General features: G+C 44.4%; 1 protein-coding gene across 1 annotated transcript in view; it reads left to right on the top strand.

The window, feature by feature from the left end:
- The window catches only part of LOC149470020 (C4b-binding protein alpha chain-like), a 181,601-nt gene that overhangs the window by 113,839 nt on the left and 41,150 nt on the right, over positions 1-26,612 (top strand). The window contains exons 13-14 of the mRNA XM_089668352.1: positions 2,113-2,292; positions 26,023-26,214. Of these exons, the coding sequence (XP_089524478.1) occupies positions 2,113-2,292; positions 26,023-26,214 (372 nt within the window). The remainder of the gene's footprint in view (positions 1-2,112; positions 2,293-26,022; positions 26,215-26,612) is intronic.

Raw genomic sequence — 26,612 nt, 5'->3', positions numbered from 1 at the left:
TGGGGGGGGAGAAACTTGTCCACCTCAGAGTCCTGACCTCATTCTGATAGAACACCTTTGGGATGAATTAGAGTGGAGAATGCGAGCCAGGCCTTATCGTCCAACATCAATGCCTGATTATTGTACTTATATGCATTTTATGTTCTTTGTAGAATTTAGCCTCAATCCTACTCTTGAAGAGGAATTTAGTTTTGGGAAATGTGTCAAGAAAATTCTCCAGCCCTTTACCCATCCAGCAGAACAGCAATACATAGTATAGATTTGGCATGGTACTTTAAAAGTCCACATCTAAGCATCTTCCTAGTAGTAAATCAGAAACGATATGCCTATTATTGATGTCTCTCATCAGAATATGGGGAAAATTATATTTCCTTTTTTAAAATCATATATATATATATATATATATATATATATATATATATATACAGTCAGGTCCATAAATATTGGGACATCGACACAATTCTAACATTTTGGCTCTATACACCACCACAATGGATTTGAAATTAAACAAACAAGATGTGCTTTAACTGCAGACTGTCAGCTTTAATTTGAGGGTATTTACATCCAAATCAGGTGAACGGTGTAGGAATTACAACAGTTTTCATATGTGCCTCCCACTTATTAAGGAACCAAAAGTAATGGGACAGAATAATAATCATAAATCAAGCTTTCACTTTTTAATACTTGGTTGCAAATCCTTTGCAGTCAATTACAGCCTAAATTCTGGAACGCATAGACATCACCAGATGCTGGGTTTCATCCCTGGTGATGCTCTGCCAGGCCTCTACTGCAACTGTCTTCAGTTCCTGCTTGTTCTTGGGGAATTTTCCCTTCAGTTTTGTCTTCAGCAAGTGAAATGCTCAATCGGATTCAGGTCAGGTGATTGACTTGGCCATTGCAGAACATTCCACTTTTTTCCCTTAAAAAACTCTTTGGTTGCTTTTGCAGTCTGCTTTGGGTCATTGTCCATCTGCACTGTGAAGCGGCGTCCAATGAGTTGTGAAGCATTTGGCTGAATATGAGCAGATAATATTGCCCGAAACACTTCAGAATTCATCCTACTGCTTTTGTCAGCAGTCACATCATCAATAAATACAAGAGAAGCAGTTCCATTGGCAGCCATACATGCCCACGCCATGACACTACCACCACCATGCTTCACTGATGAGGTGGTATGCTTAGGATCATGAGCAGTTCCTTTCCTTCTCCATACTCTTCTCTTCCCATCACTCTGGTACAAGTTGATCTTGGTCTCATCTGTCCATAGGATGTTGTTCCAGAACTGTGAATGCTTTTTTAGATGTCGTTTGGCAAACTCTAATCTGGCCTTCCTGTTTTTGAGGCTCACCAATGGTTTCCATCTTGTGGTGAACCCTCTGTATTCACTCTGGTGAAGTCTTCTCTTGATTATTGACTTTGACACACATACACCTACCTCCTGGAGAGTGTTCTTGATCTGGCCAACTGTTGTGAAGGGTGTTTTCTTCACCAGGGAAAGAATTCTTTGGTCATCCATCACAGTTGTTTTCCGTGGTCTTCCGGGTCTTTTGGTGTTGCTGAGCTCACCGGTGCGTTCCTTCTTTTTAAGAATGTTCCAAACAGTTGTTTTGGCCACGCCTAATGTTTTTGCTATCTCTCTGATGGGTTTGTTTTGTTTTTTCAGCCTAATGATGGCTTGCTTCACTGATAGTGACAGCTCTTTGGATCTCATCTTGAGAATTGACAGCAACAGATTCCAAATGCAAATAGCACACTTGAAATGAACTCTGGACCTTTTATCTGCTCATTGTAATTGGGATAATGAGGAAATAACACACACCTGGCCATGGAACGGCTGAGAAGCCAATTGTCCCATTACTTTTGGTCCCTTAATAAGTGGGAGGCACATATGCAAACTGTTGTAATCCCTACACCGTTCACCTGATTTGGATGTAAATACCCTCAAATTAAAGCTGACAGTCTGCAGTTAAAGCACATCTTGTTTGTTTCATTTCAAATCCATTGTGGTGGTGTATAGAGCCAAAAATGTTAGAATTGTGTCGATGTCCCAATATTTATGGACCTGACTGTATATATACTGTAAATATAATATACTTTTTTTTGTTGTTTCAGTTAAGACCTGCCCATATCCTAACAGTACAGCGAAGACTTCCTTTATCCCTTTGAAAACCGAATACCAGTATGGTGACAAACTGAGGTACAGTTGTGGAGAAGGATATGAGCTCATTGGAGGATCTGAAAGTTCCTGCAATCATGAAGGGAGATGGAGTCCAGATCTACCAACTTGCAGAGGTAAGTTGTAGATATTTTTGTGGAAATTGTTTATGGATTCGTCCTTATAATTTTCCATAATATATCCTATCATATACAGTAGTTCTATAAAAGCAAAGCTTTATTTGACACATGCAAAGCTGGCAATTTTAGATCACTGGGGTGATTTGTTGACACTTGGAACATTCACAGTAGCCTTTTCCTCTCCTCTCCCATAATGCACAATCAAATACTTTCAGCAGTCATACAGGTAGAGGTCCTACTTGAAGTTTTCTGCCTTACAGCTCATCGCAGCTCTCTGTGGCTGTCTCACAGGTAAGCAACTCTCTGCATACTGCATCTTTAAACATGACTATTGCACCAGAGATAGGCTCGTCCACTTCCCCATTACCACCATTACCGTTCCACACCAACCCCCTTCCCCTTAACCAATTATACTAACAAAAGACAGACACCAGTTTTGGAGTAAATGGCCAACATGGCCTTTTATTAACAACTCAAGTTACAATACACCAACCATTCCTTATAACAGAAACCCAAAGAACTGTTGTTGGTCTTCGAAGGCACCCCAAACGATCCGAAATGCACCTGTGGACAACCATATACACTAGGCCCCCAGCCGCAACCAACCAGCTTGGAGACAACCATACCATCCGCAGTGCAGCACCACCACCTTCCAGTTAAACCTTGGTTAACTGGGAATGTCCCCGGGCATCCCATACCATGGATGGGGCCCACACCATTGTTGTTTACCTTCCAAATAAGAACCGCCTCCAAAGACCAACAACCGCCACAGCACGCTGGGTAAGCCCTTACCCATGCGTGCCACGCCACAAACGAACAGCCCGCTGTATGCCTGCAGCCCGCTGTATATCCTGCAGATCCAGGGACCACAAATCCGTCCCAACCGCATTCAAATGCACCCCATCACACCTGAGATACCGCCAAGTATCCACCTCCAACTCCAAGTGCCGGACCACCAACCCCCCATGGTGACTAAAGAAACGCCCCACCTCTCTGTTAACCTTGATCCGAGCCTTGTTGAGCCTCTCCACCGACCGCGCCCAACGCCAAGAGGTTCGGGCGACAATGTCGGACCACACCACCACCATCCCCGGATAAGCCCGCCGCAACTGAAGAAAGTCCAGCTTGACATCTCGCACCAACTCCCGCATGGACCTAACCCCCAAATCATTGCCACCAGCATGAAGCACAAGAACATCTGGTGGTCTATCAAGCTGAGCAAAGCGCTGCACCTCGGGCACTACACGACCCCAGAACATGCCCGGCACACCTATCCAACGGACACAGGCCTCCGGTCTAGCTAACCCCAGCTGCCTGCCATTGGGCCTCACATCAGCCCGCCTGGCCCCCCAAAACACATAAGAGTGACCCAGGATCCAAACCAGGCACAACGCTCCATCTGAAAGAAAGAAAAGCAAAACAATAGAGCACAGAGAGAAGACCCAACACTACCCCCCATCGCCCAGGGACAAACAGACACCAGCCTCCCACTAGTCCCTCAACAGATGCGGACGAACGTACAAGCGAAATCTCTGGGAATCCCACCTACAAATGCGTTTCACCACATCATCCGACAACCCCCACTGGGCAGCCTCCGTAGCAGCCCCTATCCGAAATGAATGCGAAGCATACAAAGACGCATCCAAACCTGCAGCTGTCAAACATCGTCGAAAAACTAACACAAATTGAAAATGCGTCAACGGCGACCCATCAGCATGCCTGAAAAAACAACCCCGCCCCACTGGACGACGGGACAAAAATTCCCGAACCGCCCTCACTGGGCACACCAACGAAGCCGGAAGAGCGAAAAAACGCACCCGAGCACCATGTCCCAATTGGTCCGTCTTAGACCGACGTACCATCACCTCCACCCATTCACCGGAGCACCTGACCTCATCCACCAATAACCCCCCAAGAACCAATTTGGACGGACTAACGAGCTCCCCTATACGCAACGCCCCAAAAAAGGCCACCGCAAAAGCCGCCCGAAATAAGCACACCTCAAAGTCTGAAGAACAGACAGATCACAGATGCACAAACAAAGACCCCAACAACTCAAAGGACACCGGACGACGAGAATCCTTACAGCGATGAGCCCTCCGGTAACCCCGAAGAGCCTGCCGAACCCAAAAATCTTTAGTGAAATCCCGACACCCTTGCAACTTAAAGAAGAATGCCAAACCCGCCAGTCGGTGATCCACCGCAGCAGCCGACACCTCCCGCTCAAAATTCCGCGCCACAAAGTACAATACCGCCAAAACCACCTCCGGCCCCCAGGGATCAATCCCAACCTGCTGTAGCAGATCCAGCCACTCCCGCCAGACCCTAGAGTATGCAGACCAAGTCGCCTCACTCACCGAACGCCGGATCCAGCCCGCAAGGACTCCAAGGCAATCTCCCACAGCCAGTCGGGACAAGGAACCCCGTGTTGCTCCGCCGCAGGCGCCAACTCTCGGAATTTGTCCCACTGAAAGCGAGACAAAGCGTCAGCCAAGGTGTTATCAACCCCAGGGAGATGCACCGCATGGAGAAAAACGTTCAGATGCAGGCAACGCAACACTAAATGGCGAAGCAAGGCCACCACCGGTCGTGAAGAAGCTGAGACCCGATTGATGACCTGAACCACCCCCAAATTGTCACAGTGAAAACGCACTTTTTGATTTCGAAAATTCTCTCCCCAAACCTCAACCGCCAATACCACCGGAAAAAGTTCCAACAACACCAAGTTGCGAAGAAAACCCGCCTCCCGCCAGGAAGCAGGCCACGAGGCCGCACTCCATCGACCCTGGAAAAAAGCCCCATAACCCGCCGCCGCGTCCATGAACAATTCCAAATCAAAATTGCTAACCGGGCCAGACATCCAGAGAGCCCGCCCATTAAACGAATCCAAAAAGGTGTGCCACAAATGCAAATCCTCCCGATGATCCCGAGTCAACCGAATAAAATGTAAAGGGGAGGTAATCCCTGCCGTCGCCGCCGCCAACCGGCGGCAGAACACCCGACCCATGGGCAGAATCCGACAAGCGAAGTTAAGTTTGCCCAACAATGACTGCAAGGCCCGCAGCTGAATTTTTCGCTTGCCCAGCACCCCACGGAGTTCCCGTGGTAGAGCCAACAGCTTTACCTCAGGCAAGCGGCACTCCATCGTGCCGGAATCCAAAACGATGCCCAAGAAAGTCATCACTGTAGCCGGGCCCTCAGTCTTATCCACCGCCAGAGAAATCCCGAAACGTTCCGCAACGTGTTGCAAAGTGGCCAGCAAAACTGCACATACTCCGGAATCTGGCGGACCCACGCAAAGAAAATCATCCAAATAGTGGATGACCGAATTCACCCCTGAGACATCCCGAACCACCCACTCCACGAATGAACTGAACTTCTCGAACAAAGCGCAAGATATAGAACACCCCATAGGAAGGCACTTATCAACGTAAAAATAGCCCTGCCAATGACAACCCAAAAAACGAAAACTGTCCGGATGGACTGGCAACAGCCGAAACGCCGACTCAATGTCCGATTTCGCCATGAGCGCACCGCGCCCATACCGACGAACCCAGAAAACTGCCGCATCAAAAGACGTGTAAGACACCGAACATGACTCCGGATCAATAGCATCTTTCACCGACCCCCCCTTAGGGAAGGACAGGTTGTGAATTAACCTAAACACATTCGGCTCCTTCTTGGGCACAACCCCCAAGGGAGAAACAACCAAATCTAAAAACGGAGCGCAAGCAAACGGACCCCCCATGCGTCCTAACCCCACTTCCTTACGCAACTTAGCCGAAACCACCTCCTCATGCCGCAAGGCCGACCGCAAATTCCGAGCTAAGGGAGGAATCAAAGTCAAAGCACACGGAATGCGAAAACCCTCCGATAAAACCCGCCGTCAGCAGCACTGCAGCTGCCCGATCAGGATACCTTTTTAAGAAAGGCCCCATCCTTTCCACTCGCACCGGAGTCGTCCCTCTTACCAGCATGCTCTCCGGGAAGGCCTCGACCCAGCTGGAAACAGCGCGACAAGGGATGGGAGCCACCGCACCCGGAACATTCGTGCCTAAAACGGCAAGACCCACCAAATCGACACGTCCCCTCTTGGAACTGCCAGCAGAACCCCTTACGCCTGGAGGCCGATTGTCCCGGGGAGAACGAACCGCCGGCCCCAACCTGAAAAAACGAACCAGGGGCCCTCGCCGGTGTCATGAGTCGCATCCAGAGGCCAATGTCCTTATGATCCCAACGCAACGACTGGCGAACCGCCCTCCTCTGCCTAAACTGCTCATCTTACCGAAGCCACGCAGTACCCCCATAAACCCTGTGAGCCTCACCAATGGCATCAAGGTAACTGAACAGTGCCGAGCAATGTTCAGGAGCCTTCTCCCCAATCACACTGGCCATGATCGTGAACACCTGCAACCAATTTGCAAAGGTACGCGGGATAAAACGAAAACGCCGCTGTTCCGCTTCCACCCGCCTACTCTCGTCAACCCGGGACCCATCAAAAGGAAAACGCTCCAAAGGCAAGAGTGAGAATATATCAACATACTCCCCACTCCAAATCTTCTCCCGTACCTCCGACTGTAAGTGCGCACCCAAAGGACCCTCAAAACACACGTACACTTCGCCCCTGGCCGAGTCCGCCAAGCCGACAGGCCCGGACACCCTCGAATCCTCACCCAACACCGCGGAGGGGGCCGCAGAACCCCGATCACCTGTCTCGGCCGGAACAACCCCTAGCCCAGACCCCGGAGGAGAAGAAACCCCCGGATGCCGCACGGCCCCGCTGTCCTGTACAAGAACCCCGAAAACTTCCCCACCATCTGGCGGGAGCCACGCAGAAGCAGGCCCAGGCGCCCCACCACCGCCCCACTCAAGACGCCGCAACAGGTCCCGCAGACCAGAAATCACATCACCGAGACCCCCACCTATACCCGACGGGGGAACGCCAACAGTGCACGCCGCAGAGGCCCTACCACCCCCCAGCAGAACCCGTAACGCAGAAGAAAAAGAGATAGACCCCAGAACAGGTAACTCACCAGGTTGCCCAGGAGATGCCCCATCAGCCGCGCGCTCACGATCCACCGTCGGGTTCCGACAGCTCGCCCTCCGACATCTCTTCCTCCGCACGATGTTCAGATGGCCTCCCAGTCCCAGGAGCCACGGGTCCTGCTGGTCTGTGCCGCTCACGACTCCGCCTCCCGGCACCAGCCACGCTCACCGCCGTCCCTGGGCTCCGACCTGCAGCACTTCCAGCTGCCCTCCGCCCAGTTCCAGTCCTCCGCTGATGCCCCTGTGGAGCCAGAGCACCAGACTGTCCAGGGGGCCCACCGGCCGCAGCAGGAGACAGCCCAGCAGCCGCAGATCTCCCTGCTGCACTCCGTCCAGTGCCGATCCCAGGCTGCTGCCTCACTGGAGCCGGAGCCCCAGACTTCTCAGGGGGCCCGCCGGCCGCAGCAGGAGACAGCCCGGCAGTCGCAGCTGTGCGCCTCCCATGCAGGGCTCCCTCCCTGACCGGCACCTTGTCAGTGGAGGAGCCGCATCTTCTTCTCCCTCCACGCCGTGCGGGTGGGGGGAGGGGCTTCCCCCGCCCACCGAGCTCCGCCAATGGCAGGGGTTCCTCCCGGCTTCCCCGCTAGCAGAGGCAAGGGAGCGCCCTGCCAGCGGAGCCGGAGGGGCCCGAGCGGGGCTCCCATGGTGGCGCTGAGCTCTGGGAGGGGGGGGGAGCCCGGGCTAAAGCGCTCCGGAGGCCTAGACCTCCGAGCACGTGGGCGCTTCCGCCCCCCTGCTGCAGGTGATGAGCCCGGATCCTGTAAGAGATCCGAGACCCGGCTCTGCAGCCAGTCCATCCCCCTGTCCTCCGCTGCCTCCCGCAGTTGAGCCAGAAGGCCGTCCATGGCAGATCTAAAAAGGGGGGGCCTGAAGCAAGGTGTGCTAAACGGACACCAAGCTCACACTCCTGCTGTCCAGCTAAACTAACACCCCCTCACAGAACCTCCCACCCTAAGGTGCAGCAAAAACCCCATCTACACCAACCTCTACCAATCATCTACCCCCACTATCAAAACAAATCCCCCTGGAGCTAACCTTAACCCTTTCTGCTCCTCCTTCCCCCACACTGGGCCTAGTCATGTATGCCCTGCGCTATTTCTTCTTTATTTTCGCTACGGGCATTTCTTGACCCTCTGTTGTCTCCTGGTATTAATATAAACCTATTTCATCATGACTCTTTCAACAACTATTCAGAGGTGAAATTGTGAATGCACACTAATGTGCCCCAATAATGTCACTAACTCTGCCTAGCTCCCTGCCCTTTATAGTTACACTTTATGTCTTGCTAATAGGGATGAGCCAAATGTACTTGGGTTCTGTTCACCACACACCTTACAAGTTCGAAGCTAGTGGCAGATTGCATCACATATGCATTGCTTGACTTTACACCCACCATGACCTAAAACATAACTTTATTTCATTTTTTTAAAACTTGTTTGAAAAATTTGCCAGACGCAACATGTTTCACCATTTTGCCATGTGTCATCTCATTACTCTAACATTTTCTTTACGCAAATATTATCTCTCTGACAAAGGCTTCCTTTAAGAGGGTCAAACATGTTGGGTCTTTTTGTTTGGTTTTTGTTCTTGTCACTTTTGGGCACTTTTTAAAATATTTTTTTAGAATGGAAACATATGAGCTGAGACTAAGCACCCAAAGTGTTACTAAACCCACAACAGTAAAATTATTTTGTATATGCAGTAAAGCATGCTTCTTATACTCACTGTGGAATCAAAGGGGTTAAACCTCCTCATTGTTTAAAAAGGCTGTTTGATCCTGTCTTCTCCGATACTCCCTTTCTTTAACTGTCCCCAATCCAACTGCTGATATCACATAGCTCTAGGAGTCACTCTGCACATGCTCAGTTTAGTGTGTATTGCTAAAGAGTTTGTTTTTCTTTGGGAGAGTGCATATGATCAGCACAGGGCCGATCAGCACTGTCCAGACTGTGGGCCAGGGCTTATGCAGCCTCATAGGACACTCAGAGCTGGAAGAAAACCCCTCCTAAAATCTTTAACCAGTGCTCAGCTAGACACTGAGAGAAGGCGCAAGACTGCTATATACTGCTGATGAGAAAAGGTATTTAGCAGTTTATATTTACTAAAATAATTGCATTTCAATGTTCTGTGTACTGTAGGAGACCAGATACAGTGAATGCAGGGTCCTGACTTTAGTAACACTTTAAATTTTATTGGGAATCATATAACAGTGCTCACCTGATATGAGAGCAATCTAGCTGTGAGATGAGCTGTTTTTAGGCAGTATTGTATTTACAGACACAGCAACTTAGCAGGGAAGATGTATGTTTGCCCATAGATGGTGAGGCTTTGTTGGTAACAGTCTCACATAGTATATACACTGCTCAAAAAAATTAAAGGAACACTTTTTAATCAGAGTAAGTCAATGAAACTCCTGGGATATTGATCTGGTCAGTTAAGTAGCAGAGGGGGTTGTTAATCAGTTTCAGCTGCTCTGGTATTAATGAAATTAACAACAGGTGCACTAGATGGGTAACAAGGAGACGTCCCCCAAAACAGGAATGGTTTTACAGGTGGAGGCCACTGACAATTATTTCCCTACTCATCTTTTCTGACTGTTTTTTCACTAGTTTTGCATTTTGCCAGTGTCCCTACTGGTAGCATGAGGCAATACCTGGACCCTACAGAAGTTGCACAGGCAGTCCAACTTCTCGAGGATGGCACAGAAGGTTTCATGTGTCTCCCAGCACAGTCTCAAGAGCATGAAGGAGATTCCCGTAGAAGGTCCTTAACTCACCAGCATAACCGGTATCTGCTCCTTTGTACAAGGAGGAACAGGATGAACACTGCCAGAGCCACTACAAAATGATCTCCAGCAGGCCACTGGTGTGAATGTCTCTGACCAAACAATCAGAAACAGACTTAAAGAGAGTGGCCTGAGGGCCCAATGTCCTCTAGTGGGCCCTGTGCTCACTGCCGGGCACCATAGAGCTTGATTGGCATTTGCCATTGAACACCAGAATTGGCAGGTCTGCCACTGGTGCCCTGTGCTTTTCACAAATGAGAGCAGGTTCACCCTGAGCACATGTGACAGATGTGAAAGGGTCTGGAGAAGCCATGGAGAACGTTATGCTGCCTGTAACATCATTCAGCATGACTGTTTTGGTGGTGGGTCAGTGATGGTCTGGGGAGGCATATCCATGAAGGGATGCACAGATCTCTACAGGCTAGACAATGGCATCCTGACTGTCATTAGGTATCTCAATGAAATCCTTGGACCCATTGTCAGACCCTACGCTGGTGCAGTGGGTCCGGAGTTCCTCCTGGTGCATGACAATGCCCACTTCATGTGGCGAGAGTATGTAGGCAATTCCTCGAAGATAAAAGAATTGATACCATTGAATGGCCCCCACGCTCACCTAACCTAAATCCAATAGCCAATCCCAACACCTCTGGGATATCATGTTTCAGTCCATCCGACTCTGCCAGTTTGCACCTCAGACTGTCCAGGAGCTCAATAATACCCTGGTCCAGATCTGGAAGGAAATACCCCAGGACACCATCCGTGGTCTCATTAGGAGCATGCCCCAACATTGTCAGGCATGCATACAAGCACGTGGGGACCATACAAACTGCTGAGTACTATTTTGAGTTGCTGTAATGAAATTGCCGGCAATTCTTTCTTTTACATTCATCTGTCAGTGGGGAACCCCGCTGACAGCTGAAACATCAACACATGCATTTTACTACTAAAATACCGCATGACTTGATAAAATAACTCATGCTGTATTTTAGTAGCCTTTTTTAGTGAATTCAAACTTTTTTTTTTTTTAAATTCTATGCGGTATCGTACCGCATACTCGAATGCGGTATCGTACCGCATACTCGAATGCGGTAAAATACCACTTAGTGAATTGTGCCCTGTGTTAGATGTCTATGAAAATCGCACCAAATGTAGTGCATGTACTACTTTTGAAATCGGTGCGCTCCAACCAAGTCGGAAACGCGCCAATATGACCGCTCCAATTGCGGACTATAAGGTGCAAAAATCGCATGCCAGGTCGCATCCAGTGCGAACTAAGGCTTATGCTCATGATGCGATCCATAGTGAATACAACCAGAAAAGACAGGTAATCTCAAAATATACTACTCTCTCTGCTTCTGCTCTCTCTATTTCTTACAAAATGTCTGAAATAATTAACTATTTGCTATTTTTCAGTGCATTCTGAAAATTTGGAAGGGTCTCCTGAGGTTATCTTTTAAAAACGCTTCTAAATGCAAACGTGCAGAAACGCAGCTAACCGCACATATGTAAACATGACTAAACTGACGTTTTTAACCTATGTTTTCTAGCAGTCAGTTTCCAGTGGTCAGAAGAGGTTTTCTCTGTGTACATGAGTCCTAACTGGATAAACATGCCTGTGAAATGGCACATCTGTATGATGTATACAACGTACTATAGACAAACTGACATTTACAAAATAGACTGCTGGTTAAATTGCCAGGAAGGCCTCACAGGACATTTTGAAAACTTTCCTAGAAGCTTTTCCTCTTGGCAGCAGTGTTTTTGCAAAAAAAAATGCCTGTTTAGGCACGTTTATATGCATTAAGCGCTTGGGCATTATTCATTTAATTGGTGAAAATAATAATCTACTCTGGACATTGAAATGACTTAACGCTCAAGTGATAAACGCTCCTAGCGTTACCGTATTTAGTTGCATTTAGAGGTGTTTACAAGCATGAAGCATTTTTTTTTACAAAAAGCTGCTGCTCCTGGATGCACGGACAGTGGGTTCTTTCCTGCCTCTAAAGTCTCCTGCCATTAAACGCTGCTAAACGTCTATGGGGTTGATTTACTAAAGGCAAATAGGCTGTGCACTCCAAGGGCACTGAAAGTGCAGTTACTGTAGATCTGAGGGGAACATGCAAGGAAAAAAAAACAGCATTTCTGCTTGCATATGATTGAATGAAAGAAATCAGCAGAGCTTTGCCTCATTTCAGAGCTTCCCCTCGGATATAAAGCAACTGCACCTGCAGTGCACAGTATATTTACCTTTAGTAAATCAACCCCCTATGTGTGCATGGACACATAGGCTAACCTGGAGTGGGGTTTAGAAGCAGGAAAAAAAACACACATGAAGCCACTGAGAGCGGCAGTAAACATGTCCTGTGTTCACGAGGTCTTAATGACATTTTCCCGCAAGCTTAGCTTTTTTTTTTTTTTGGAAACCTCCAAAAAACCCACCAAACTCTTAAAACTTTGCTAAAGCAAAAGAAAATGTGGGCTCCTCCAACATACATGTCAGGACCCTTACCCTTAATGAGGGTCTTTAACTGCTTCCCCGCTGCCCAATAGCAGAAGTACTGTTACAGAGCGGCAGGGCTGCGCAAAATCACTTGTATATATATGTGATTTCTGCATTTCTGGGTAGGAGGCACGTGCTGCCCTACCCACGCCGCGATTGCCGCCTACAGCTGTCGATCACTGGGTCCCGGATGGAAATTCCCCGCCGGTACCCAGCGATTGCTGAGGAACACTGACAGGGGAGAGATCTGTATGTAAATTACACAGAACTCTCCCCTGTCAGCTCCAGCATGCATAGCAGAGCAAGACAAAGCAGCATATTGCATAGAAAAACACACTTAGTAAAACAGAACACAGTTTACCCTTTGATCACCTCAGATGTTAACCCCTTCCTGCCCTGTGTCATTAGTACAGTGTAAGTGCTTTTGATTAGCACTGATCACTGTAAAAGTGTCACTGGGGATGTCAGTGGCAGTTAGTCAGTTCCCCCACCAGTGTCAGAATGCCCGCTGCAGTCGCTGATCGGTGCCATTACCAGTATAAAATTAAAAAAAAAATTCCAGTATATATACTGCTATTTTAGATGCTATAACTTTCACGTAAACCAAATAATTTACACGTATTAGGATTTTTTAGCAGACATGTAGCAGAATACATTTTGGCCTAAATTTATGAAGAAATTTGATTTTTTAAAATTTTTTACTGGATATGTTTTATAGCAAAAAGTAAAAAATATTGTTTTTTTTTTTTCAAAATTGTCAGTCTTTATCTATAGCTCAAAAAATATAAAATGCACAGGCAATCAAATACCACTGAAAGAAAGCTTCATTTGTGGAAAAAAAAAACATACCGGGGTGCAGCATTGCATGAACGCACAATTGTCAGTTAAAGTAACGCAGCTCCGTATTGCAAAAAATGGCCTAGTCAGGAAGGGGGAGGTGGTAAATCCTCTGGAGGGCAAGTGGTTAATGCATTTTAAGGGTAACCCCACCAAAATTTATACCAGATACTTTTGGTCTGGTGTGGATTTCAGGGGGAACCCTAAGCAAAAAATAGATGTCTTGTGTAGTAATCTAGCAGTATTTCATCATCAGAAAGGCTGATAATACAATTGCTCTGCAAGGTCACTTCAACAGATTGATTTGCTGTCTCCCTGGTGCCAGGGTTGTTGGGCAGAAAAATTGACTGGGAGGGGCTGGACATTTTGGTTTCCAGAGCACTGAGCTGATCTTTTATTGGGTTAAGAACTCTACATTAAAGACAGTTTGAAGGTAATGGAATGTAGTCAGTGTGCTAAATCAATGATCAATGGGTGAGAGAAGGATTATGAGAAGGTTGGAGAAGAATTTGAAATATGTTAAAACTGGAAAGGCAAGGGGCCTGACACTCCTGGAGAGCTAAATGAGAAAAGAGGGGAGGATTTGGGGGTTTTACATTACATGAATTCAAAAAATCGAATTTTACTTGCTCAAAAAATGATATAGTAAATCTAATCAGAAATGTTATATGGATGGTTTAGAGTATTTTTAATAACATTTCAAAAAGAATTAAGAATCCTCGTTACGCAGTATTTAAAACATCATACATTTAAACATTACAAAATCCAGAGGAAATATTCTGCTGTGCACTGGACAAATTGCCTCTTTAAAACAATGCCAGCATGGATTTCACATACAAATGTGATTCCTTCCTGCTTAATGTGCTGACGTCATCAAAGTGGGGACTTGTGCACGTAAAGATGTGAGTATATTTCCTCTGGATTGTTTAATGTTTTCATAAATGTATGTTGTTTTTAAATACTGCTCACTGAGGATTCTTAACTCTTTTTGAGCATCATGTGACTGGAGGTACTGTTCATTGCTTTCTGGAGAGTGTGCAGATCCTTTGTGTTGATTAAGTATAGGTTCACACCTAAGCATTTTGCAGTGCGTTTTGCAGTTTACAGAAACGCACTACAGTCCATTTAACATGATTTCCAAAGGGACGCATTCACATCTTCATGTTTTCACCGGTGTGTTTTTTGGAAAGGGTCAGAGACTATTTTAAAATGCAAAATGTTGCATTTTTGGTTCAATAGACTTCAATGCAAACGCTGCAGAAATACATGTAGTGCGATTTTTTAATGCGTTTTGCAGTTTAATATGCCTAGCAACAAGTATAGAAAAATAGAAATAAAATAAACATAGAAAAAATTGCATGTGCAAAATCGCAAAATGCACTGCAAAAACACTGCAGAAACGGATCAAACGCAAACTGCATAGGTGAACCTAGCCTTAGCTCCTAAATACATCTGGAGAATTCTGGAGAATGTTTGCAGCCTGGTAAGGGCAAGGCACTTGTTTATATATGACTGAGGTGAGCAGCTAGTGTAATTGGTAGTGGATTACACTGGGTGTATACAACAATTTATCCTGACCATTATCACTGGAGACTGTTTTTGGACACTGAGAACCTTTGTAGTATATCAACCAAATTGTGGACTGGACTTCTGCACATAATATTTTATTAATGTTTATATATGTACTTTACATCGTGGTAGTTTTATTTAGTATGATTTTTTTATACATGTTAATGGATGTCATTTGTTTGCACTGTTTGCACATTAATTCATATTCCACTCTAAACTCTTACATCATATAGCATTGAAGTTGGATTTGCACATTAATGCATGTCAATAGTGTGTTTCCTTTGATTATATTGTGATTGCGCTGCACTTTTTCAAGATATTTAATTCAGTAGCAGCTGGTGACATCACCAGTGTATGCAAACTGCACTCTGAATGGACAGTACTCTCCATTCAGAGCTCTATGCTTCAGCCATGACTCCTGTACGCATGCATTAGAGTGACATCATCACAGCTCGGCCATTCAAAATGTCAAAGCCCGCAAACTCAGAAGGAATGCAGAGTGAAGATGGAAGCCCTGGCAGCTGTGAGAATGTGCCATTGGAGGGCTTCATTTTATTTTTTATTGAAAGTAATTATAGAAATAATAGACAAAGCATTCAGAGTGTAGGCAAAATGTATGCGGGCAGAAGAAAGAACCAAACAAACTGCTCAATACAGCATGGTAGACAATATAGTTTTCCATAGTAAGAGGCAATACAAAAAAACAGTAGAACTCTATGCATTCAGAAAAAATATGCCTTATAATCATGCAGTAAGGTAAAACATAAATATATAAGAACTATGGAGTAAGGCCATAGGATCAATATAAAGTACAGCTAGTATACCAATTGTCATAACCATATCAAAACAAAGACAAGGAAGACCATTTACAGTGGTAAGGAACACTTCATTTTAAGATAAGTGTGTGGTGTATACTAGCACATGACATTATCCTTTTTTTTGTGTGTTTACTACCACTTTGAGGTCTTCTAAAAGCAACTCAAATTTAGTCTCTGGGGATGAAGATGCAGACCCATTGGATAACTTTAGAAGTATGTGTTGTAAAGGGGACAGGTAATAGCATCAGTAAACTACATAGAAACATAGAAGAGTGACGGCAGAAAGAAGACCTAGTGGTCCATCAAGCCCATATAAATAAAAATATATGTTTTCTTTTTTTTGTTAACTTTTTTGTCTGAGTATAAATCTATGTTTGTCTCAGGCATTTTTGAAGCCAATTATTGATTGACTCAGTACCTTTGCTGGAAGTCTGTTCCAAGCACCAACTACCCTTTCTGTAAAATAATACTTTCTAAGATCAGTTTTGAACTTTCCTACTGCTAGTTTGAGCTCTTGTTCCCCTGTTCTTGATTTTGGTTTCATGTTGAAAATACTGCCTTATTCACCTCCTTGATTCATTTAAAGGTTTCAATCATGTCTCCCCTTTCACTTCTTTCCTCCAGATTGTGCATATTACGTTTTTGAAATCTCTCCTTATATGTTTTATCCCCCAGACCTTTCACACCTTTTGTTGCTGATCTTTGGACTCATTCTATCTTATATCTTTTGTAAATGAAGTCTCCAGAACTGGACACAGTATTCTAAATGAGGTCTAACTAAAGATCTATGTAGGGGAATCAGGACCTCCTTCCTTCCAGCTGGTGACCCTCTAGTGATGCATCCTAGAATTCTGTTCACTTTTCCCACTGCCTGGCTACACTGTTTGCTCATTTTGCAATAACCTGAAATAAGTACGAAGTAATTTTTTTTTCCTCTGTAGTGCTGGCCAATACTGTACTCCCAATATTGTACTCTATTAAGGGATTCCCTAGGAACATTATTTTACATTTAGAAACATTGAACTATTGTTTCTACTGCTTTGGCCAATTTTCTACCAATGGCAAACCATGTTCCACGTTCCATGTTCCACAGACACCTCCAGGGATATCAATCCTAGTGCACACCTGTTATCAGCAAAAACACATACAGTACCTTTCCCAACAACCCTCTAGTTATATCACTGATATAAAGACTAGGTGGAACAGGACCTAGTGCAGAGCCTTGTGGTACACCACTATTGACTGGTCTCTGTTCCGAATGAACCCCATTTACAACCACACTCTACTATCTATTCTTTAGCCAGCTTCATACCCACATGAAAGAAAAATATATTTCAAATATATTTAAAAATATTCTTCCCAAATATATTGACATATATTTGAAATGCTACAATTTTGTCCATATTCAATATATTTCAAAATATATTTATATATAGACAGTTGTGCTCAAAAGTTTGCATACCCTGGAATGTGAAATTTTGGCATTGATATTGAAAATATGACTGATCATGCCAAAGAATGCTCTTTTATTGAAGGATGGTGATCATATGAAGCCATTTATTATCAAATAGTTGTTTGGCTCCATTTTAAATCATAATGATAACAGAAAACACCCAAATGGCCATGATCAAAAGTTTACTTACCCTGGAATGTTTGGCCTTGGTACAGACACACACGGGTTAAAATGCCAATTAGAGGTTAATGTCCCACATCTGTGGCTTTTTAAATTGCAATTAGTGTCAGTGTATAAATAGTCAATGAGCTTGTTAGCTCTTATGTGGAAGCACTGACTAGGCTAGATACTGAGTTATGGGGATCAGAAAAGAACTGTCAGAAGTCCTATGTAACAAGGTAATGGAACTTTATAAAGATGGAAAAGGACATAAAAAGATGTCCAAAGCCTTGAATATGCCAGTCATCACTTCCACTAAGAAGTAGAAAATTCAAAAAGGCCTGGTTAGGCGTGTCAAGGTGTTGTCAGGCATATTGTAACTGGGCTTTTTTGTGGCATTGGTGCAGTAAAAGCTTCTTTCTGGCACCACGGCCAAACAGCTAATTTTTGTTCAAGTATCACCATATTGTACTCCTTAAAAACAACCACATCATCTTTTTCCAGAGCAGCCTGTAGTTCTTTTGAGGTTGCCTGTGCGTTTTTCTTTGAATCCCGGACAATTCTTCTGTCAGTTATGGCTGCAATCTTTCTTGGTCTACCTGACCTTGGCTTGGTACGGGGTAGAATTAGGTTGTCCTCAAGTACCAATACCTCCTTGGGTTGTCTAAAGCCCTCAAAGATGAACTGGCTAGACTTGAGGCTCCTGCTACTTTAATAGGTCTTATCCAGCTTGCCATTCAACTTGACAGACACCTGCAGGAGCAACGGTCAGAGAAAACATATGCCTACAGACCCACTTGGATGCTGCCCAAAGTATCAGCTGCACCTCCACCTCTTCCTACCACCACGGCTCCTGCCACAGACAGAGAACCTATGCAGATCCGTCTGGTGCATCCTGCTTTGATCCCTTATGAGAAGATGCATCGTCGGCAAGCTAATCTGTGCCTTTACAGAGATGGGGCTGGACATTTTCTATGCAACTGCCAAGTGAGACCTAGTAAGTCTGAGCCTGTTAGCCCCACTTACTTCTAAGTCTCGGGATCTTCCACAGCTTGCATTGCTCTTCCCATCTCATTACAGGTGACAGAAGAGGAAATCCAATTTCTGGCAATCATTGATTCCGCTGCATGCAGTTGCTTCCTGGACATTTCTTTAGCAAGAAAATTCCGGATTCCTCTTATAACCAAAAAGCAAAGACTTGAAGTTCACTATGCCAATGGTGCCATCCCCAGTTCTGGGCCTATCACACAAAAAATCTAACCCATCATAACTTTAACAGACTCTGGTCACCAGAATTAATCTGTTCTAAGTCCTGTGCTCACCTATATTCCCTGTGATTCTTGAAATTCCTTGGTTGCGGGCACAGAGCCCTCTAATCGATTGACCCAGGGGAGACCTTTTGTTCAAGTCAGCATACTGCCGTCAGCACTTCTTTGCTCCTGAATCCATGAACTCCACAAATTGCCTTACAGTCCAGTCAGTGTCTAATACCAGCCAAATGGTTCCATCGGCCTTCCATGACTTCGTAGACGTTTTTGATAAGAAAAAGGCTGACACATTACCACCAACATGCCAGGTTTTAGTAGACTCAAGAGGCCCAAGCAGCCTATGACAGACTAAAAGCCCTGTTGATGTCAACTCCAGTATTGCAACATCCACACCCAGCTCTGCCTTATGACTTGGAGGTTGGTGCTTCGGAAGTCGCCACAGGAGCAGCCTTGTCTCAACGCCAAGGGCCCAAAGGATTAATACATCCTGTAGCCTTCTTCTTTCAAAAGACGAGCCAGCCTGAAAAGAACTAGGATGTGGGTGATTGGAAACTCTTGGCCATAAAGGCATCATTTGAAGAATGGAGGTACCTGCTGGAAGGTGCAGTGCATCCCATAATGATTTTCAAAGACCACAAGAACCTAGAATACCTCAGATCTGCCAAGATGTTAAGGCCACAACAGACCCTCCAGGGTCCAAGAATGGGAAGGCAAATGCCCTCTCACACGTTTCCAGATACCCCTGAAGCTACCGCTCCCAGCACTATCCTGTCCCTTCAGAATTTTCTACTAATACAGCCTGATCTAAAGACTTCAAAAGAAAAGACACTGGGCACAGTGCCCTGAATCTGAGACCTCTGCTCAGGAGACAGGAGGGTCTCCTTTGGACTGAAGACAAGATCTTTGTACCCCAGGGGATCAGACTCCAGGTTCTCAAGACCCAGGGGTGGACTGACCATTTGGAAACTCGGGCACTGCCCGAGGGCCCGGGGTCAGCAGGGGGCCCCATGAGATGCCCTTGGTACCTTTTTCATAGGCTTATTTGAGTTTGGGCAAGGACACAGGGGGCCCCATGATCCCCTATTGCCCTGGGGCCCCATGAGTTGTCAGTCCGCCCCTGTCAAGACCTACCATGATGATCAGCTTGACGGACATTTTGGGGTTTATAAGACAATGGATTTGATTCAGTGGTCATTCTGATGGCCTATAGTGGATCTACTACCGTCTGAAGGATTTAACACTATTCTGGTGGTGGTGGGACGCATGTCAAAGTTGGTCCATTTCTTGCCTTTGGTGGGCACCCCCTCAGCTATGGACACAGGACGTCTTCATCAAATAGATAGTGAGATTACATGGCTTACCAACCAACATTGTGTCAGACAGGGAGGTGCAATTCACCTCCAGATTCTGGAAGGCTCGTTGCAGGGCTTTGGAAATTGAGGTCTGCCTGTCCTCCGCTTACCACTCGCAGAGTAATGGACAGAGAACAAATCAGACCCTGGAACAATACCTGCAATGTTTTCTTACATTTTTTCAAGATAACTGGATCACCTTGCTTCCTTGTGCCGAGTTTGCATATAACAATTCTGTCCATAGTGCCACCAAGCAATCTCCATTCCAATCCAATCTTCAAATTATGGATTCCATCCCTCCTTCCTGCCAAATACCACCCTGGAGGCAGCAGTCCCTGCTATGCAGAATAGATTGATGTTTATTCAAGAGAATTATTAGGTTCTCTATGAAAGCTCAAGAGGACTACAAAAGATTTTATGACAGGAAAAGAAGTAGAAATCCAGATCTGAAAGTTCGAGATAAGATATGGCTTTCTACGGCAAATCTTAAACTGTCTTGTCCTTCTCAAAAATTGGGGCCAAGATTCATTGGTCCATTTGAAATCAAGAAAGCCCTTTCTTCTGTCTCCTGCTCCTGATTGATCACCTGTGCATGGCCTCTAGCCTGCCTCCTACCTTGCTTCCTGCCTTCTGCTTAGTCCTGCCTGCTACATCTGGAGAACATACACCTGATGCCAAGTTCTGCCTGCTACATCTAGAGAACAACTGCCGCTTCCATGTTCTGCCTGCCATATCTGGGGAACTTCAGCTCTGCAGCCACTTCCGTTGATCCTGCCATTCCCAGGTGATCATCTTCTCAACCCACTAGCAACCTGTGCTTCTCTGGGCCGAGCACCTCCTTTTCCTACCTTCAGGGGTGTTTTGCACTTAGCAGCAAGGGGATCCCTTTCAGCACTCCAGCCTCTTACCAGGTACTTGACACCTCAAAAAATGTTTCTATAGCACAAAGTTTCTCACCAGATACGCAAAAGTTAGGTTTGAATCTACAAGAATATCTGAAGATGTGTATATAAGACAGAATGGCTGTATTTTCATCACACAGTTCAAGTCTAGCCATCTGTGCATCAAATGTGTTCTTGATAAACACTGGGCAATTCCTGTGACCCTAAAGTCTGATCCCTAGTACTGGATCATCCTAAAGTAGTCTTTAGGAAACCTAGGAATATTAAAAACGTGATAGCCTATTAATCTCAGACCATCCTCAATGACCAACATTCTTACATTTCTTGTCTTGAAGGGCATTTTCCAATGCCAGGAATTAAATTTTTGACATGTGCCTACATCAACCATGGCCAACAGTCCTTTAAGGACCGTTCAGGTCAGACTTTTTTTTATATCAATGAGTTTCAGACTCGTTCATCTTCCTGTTACTTACTGTTTAGATTGCCCCTGCATTCTTTAATATGTAAGTAGGAACATCGGGTTTCTTTGCATTCAATTTGGGGAACATAGGACGAGTGTTGCAAATGGAGCTCCCCAAAACAGTGTGTCAGGACATTTTCTTACCCATTATGATAACGACTCTAGTGGACTCCCATAATGGGACAGTCCCATAATGTACATAACTATGTTGTCCTTGGTTATGATCAGCAGGTGATACTAATACTTCTAGACATAATTATATTCAATTCTTATGTGTGTGTATAAGCCAGCACCTTAAAGTCCACATTTAACCTACAGTTGCAAGAAAAAGTATGTGAACCCCTTGGGATTACGTGGAGTTTTGCATGAACTGGGCATAAAATGTGCTCTGAACGTCATCTAAGTCACAACAATAGAAGAACACAGTCTGCTGAACATAATACTACACAAACATTAGATGTTGCCATGGTTTAATTGCACATAACATGTAAACATTCACAGTGCAGGGAGGAAAAAGTATGTGAACCTTTGGACTTAATAACTGGTTGACCCTCCTTTGGCAGCAATAACCTCAACCAAACGTTTCCTGTAGTTGCAGATCAGACCTGCACAACGATCTGGAGTAATTTTGGACCACTCCTCTTCACAAAACTGTTTCAGTGTAGCAATATTTTTGGGATGTCTGGTGTGAATCACTCTCTTAAGGTCATGCCACAGCATTTCAATCGGGTTGAGGTCAGGACTCTGACTGGGCCACTCCAGAAGGCGTATTCTGTGCTGTTGCAGCCATTGTTTTGTTGAATTACTTGTATGCTTTGGGTCATTGTCCTGTTGCATCACCCATTCTCTGCAGAGCTTCAGTTGGCGGACAGATGGTTGTACGTTTTCCTGCAAAATGTCTTGATAAACTCTGGAATTCATTTTCCCATCAATGACAACAATCCGTCCAGGCCCTGAGGCAGCAAAGCAGCCCCAAACCATGATGCTCCCGCCGCCATGTTTTACAGTGGGGATGAGGTTTTGATGTTGATGTGCTGTGCCTTTTTTTCTCCACACATAGTGTTGTGTGTTCTTCCCAAACAACTCAATCTTGGTTTCATCTGTCCACAGTATATTTTGCCAGTAGTGCTGTGGAACATCCAGGTGCTCTTTTGCAAACTTCAAACAAGCTGCAATATTCTTTTTGGACAGCAATGTCTTCCTCCGTGGTGTCCTCCCATGTACTCCATTCTTGTTTAATGTTTTCCTTATTGTAGATGTGTCAACAAAAATGTTAGCATGTGCCAGAGATTTCTGTAGGTCTTTAGCTGACACTCTGGGATTCTTCTTTACCTCATGCAGCATTCTGCGCTGTGCTCTTGCAGTCATTTTTACAGGACGACCACGCCTAGGGAGAGTAGCAACAGTGCTAAACTTTCTCCATTTGTAGACAGTCTGTCTTACCGTGGACACATGAACATCAAGGCTTTTGGAGATACTTTTGTAACCCTTTCCAGCTTCATGAAAGTCAACAATTCTTGATCGTAGGTCTTCTGAGAGCTCTTTTCTGTGAGGCATGGTTCACATCAGACAGTGCTTCTTGAAACCAGTAAACCCAAAACAGGTGTGTATTTTTTAAGGGCAGGACAGCTGTCAGCAACACATCCAATATCATCACACTGATTGGAGTCAAGGTTGGCTCACTCCTGGCTCCAATTAGCTCTGGGAGAAGTCATTAAGCTAGGGCCTCACATACGTTTTCCTCCCTGCACTGTGAATGTTTACATGTTATGGGCAATTAAACCATGGCAACATCTAATGTTTGTGTAGTATTATGTTCAGCAGACTGTGTTCTTCTATTGTTGTGACTTAGATGACGTTCAGAGCAAATTTTATGCCCAATTCATGCAAAACTGCACGTAATCCCAAGGGGTTCACATACTTTTTCTTGCAACTGTATAGGTGGTGCATGATGCACAGTGACTGCCATGTGTTAGTAGCCGAGTCCGACTCTTTCCCACCAGAAAATGTATATTATATAGGGTGCGCTTGTTGGAGCCCAACCTCTGTAGCTGTAGGATAAAGGTGCCAGATGGATATCAGGGATGGATGGACGGATGGATGGGAGCAGTAACACTGAGGCAGTTATTCTTAGAGTGGAAGCAAGGCTTTAATGCAGTAACAAGAAAAAGAGAGGAAGGCACTTCTAAGTGCAGTATTGGCAATTTATTTATTAAACAATGGATAAATTGCATTTACAAGATAAATAGTTAAAAAGACTCATCATGTGGAAATTAGATCCAGGTGGGACATCCAGCCGTCCAGCAGCAAACTCTGTCTATAGGATCAGGAAGTAGAGTCCAGGATGCGTCTGTGCATCAAAATGAAGCTAGGAGAGCAGAGTCGGATGTAGGAGGTGAAGAGGGCGGTAATGCATTTTGGAGCATGCTTAATAGGCTCCTTCTTCAGACCCGAGCCCCAGTAGACCCTGGCATTTTTATAGTGTGAGAGGAATGGGAAGGGAATGGGAGGGAGGAAAGTAGTTCCTCGGTCCTAAGGACCTACATGTTTTCCTGCATCGTACAGGTATAAAATGCACAGGCACAGGCACATCCTGGACTCTACTTCCTGATCCTATAGACAGAGTTTGCTGCTGGACGGCTGGATGTTCCACCTGGATCTAATTAACACACGATGAGTCTTTTTAACTATTTATCTTGTAAGTGCAATTTATCCATTGTTTACTAAATAAATTGTCTTTTTCTTTTTGACTCTATCCCACCTCCTATGGATTTCAGACTCGGCTACTAACACATGTGCACCAGGCAGAGGGGAGATGTCTTTACTGAATCCCTGCTGATGTTCCCAGTGGTTTCCAAATGCTTCTGAGACATCTTGCCACTGTAATCCTTGCTGGTGTGCCCTGTGTTTCCCATGTTTAGGATGTGAGACCCCTGATCCAGAGTGCTATTCAGACCACCTATAATTTGGGGTCTGAGCAAAAGATGCTGCATGTTTCGGTGGTGGTGGAGCTCATATAATTTTCATGTGAATGGATTAGTGCCATTTGCAGCTTTGGAGTGGTGTTGGAACTCACCTGAAAATTAAGTTTCACTTGCTTGACTTTATTTGAACGTTTTAGTGCATCATTGGACTGGTGATGGTATTCACTCAATGTTCATATTTGGACTTTAACTGATTACAATATTGCAACGATGGTGGAACCCACAATAGTTTCAATCTAAGGATTTTTTATGTATTATATTCTGTTGAGTCATTAAAAGTGATAAGATTTCACATAGTTTTAAAGACACAGCACAACTATACTATGTACTTTCTGAGCACTAGCATTTAGATGTTTTGGAGTTTAGCTATATCAAATTTTTATTTAAATATCACTCAAGCTGAGTATACAGGATGATGAACAAAGGCCTCACTACACGAAATTGCTCATCTCTTACCTACTGCACTATGCAAAAAAAGGAGACAGTGTACCTGGTACCTTCTCTGGGAGTTCTCCCCCCCTTACTTAGCGTGAGTCTTGTCCCTTATGAATTTGATAGGTTGCACTGATTTGATTTGTATCTCCTGTTACATGTGTTCAGATACTGCTGTCTCACTGTGCTGCCTTGTACTGTTTTGTACATTGCTATTATTCTACTATGCCATTATTACAATAAACAGTAATCCTGTATGTTAAAAAAAATCACTCAAGCACTAAGAGCAGTTTTTTTGTAAATATATTTTAAAGAGATATTATCACCAACCTAAAAATTGCAGGTAAAAGCACAGAAAAAAATTTAACATTTTAAATGCTTACTTCCAATATTTTTCCTTTCCATAAATGATTTATTTTTTATTCACTTGCAATGTGCCTTAGAACGTGCTAGAAAATTTGATTACTCCAGTAAGAGACAATTCGATTACTCCAGTAAGAGTCAATTCGTTAGCACAGCCTTCTCTCTGTTTTGCACGTATGATCCATATCCTCTTTTGGAAATGTTTAATTATCTTCCATGCTGCCCCAGCCCCGTTACCCCTCCATTCATCTACCTACTTAACTTCTTATGTAGCTGTTTGGGAAGGAGTGAAATGGAATACTATAGAGTGCATTTAGAGTGACAGATCTGGGTCTGTTGGTGCTAATGGTATCATATCCATGATGATATCACCTACCAGTCTCATGCCTTTTGGATGTCTGCACAAGAAAGAGTTTTGCAGGTAATTAACATATATACATTTTATTTGATTATTGAATGAACTGAATGGTCTAGCAAGAGTCTCTTTAACAATCTATCTAAAGGTTCATTGGGGGGGGGATTTACCAGAATTGCAGAAGAGTTAATCTGGAGCAGCTGTGTATACTAACAATCCGCTTCTATATTCAGTTTTGAAAATAAATGATAGAAGCTGATTGATTGGCATGCAGAGATCCTCCAGATTTTGGCTACTCCAACTTTGATAAATTCTCCTCATTATGTTAGACAATTACATAATTATATATATATATATATATATATATATATATATATATAATCTCCAATGTGTATGTATAGTAAAAGAAACATTGACTGCATGCAATCTGCTTTTTTTTTGCAGGTATCTGTCATGCACCCCCAGAACTTACATATGCAATACCGAATCACACATTTTTGGACAAAAAAACCTTCTTTCAGTATGAGGAAGTTCTATACACTTGCAGGAAAGGCTACACTCCTAAGCAGCACTATAAAAATACTTTAATGTGCTTGGGAAACTTTGAATGGTCACACCCGGTGCAATTCTGTTCCCGTAAGTATACAATGTACTACTTAATTTAAATTATTGTTTCTTAAAATCAGTATTCAAAATTTTGAGTACATGTTTATCATGCCAATGGATTTATAGTGAATGAAGTATAGAATATATGTTTAGGGGTAACCTACTGTAAGGTGTAAATGTGACAATGGGGTAGATTTGCTAAAGCTGGTGCAGTCCGAATCTGGTGCAGTTGTGTATGGTAGCCAATCAGCTTCTAATTTCCGCTTGTTCAAATTAAGCTTTGGCAATAAAACCTGGAAGCTGATTGGTTTATATGCAGCGTTGCACAAGATTTGTACTTCAGTTTTAGTAAATAACCCCTAATATTACACTTAGCCTCACTACATAGAGATTTTCAAACTGACTGTTATCATCACTGAGGCAAGCAA

The sequence above is a fragment of the Staurois parvus genome, unplaced genomic scaffold (genome assembly GCF_062004578.1).
Source record: "Staurois parvus isolate SC_StPar_1 unplaced genomic scaffold, SC_StPar_1.0 ptg000056l, whole genome shotgun sequence".
Taxonomy (NCBI): Eukaryota; Metazoa; Chordata; class Amphibia; order Anura; family Ranidae; genus Staurois; species Staurois parvus.
The sequence above is the reverse complement of the archived record's forward strand: the minus strand, read 5'-3'. Positions and strand labels throughout refer to the sequence as shown.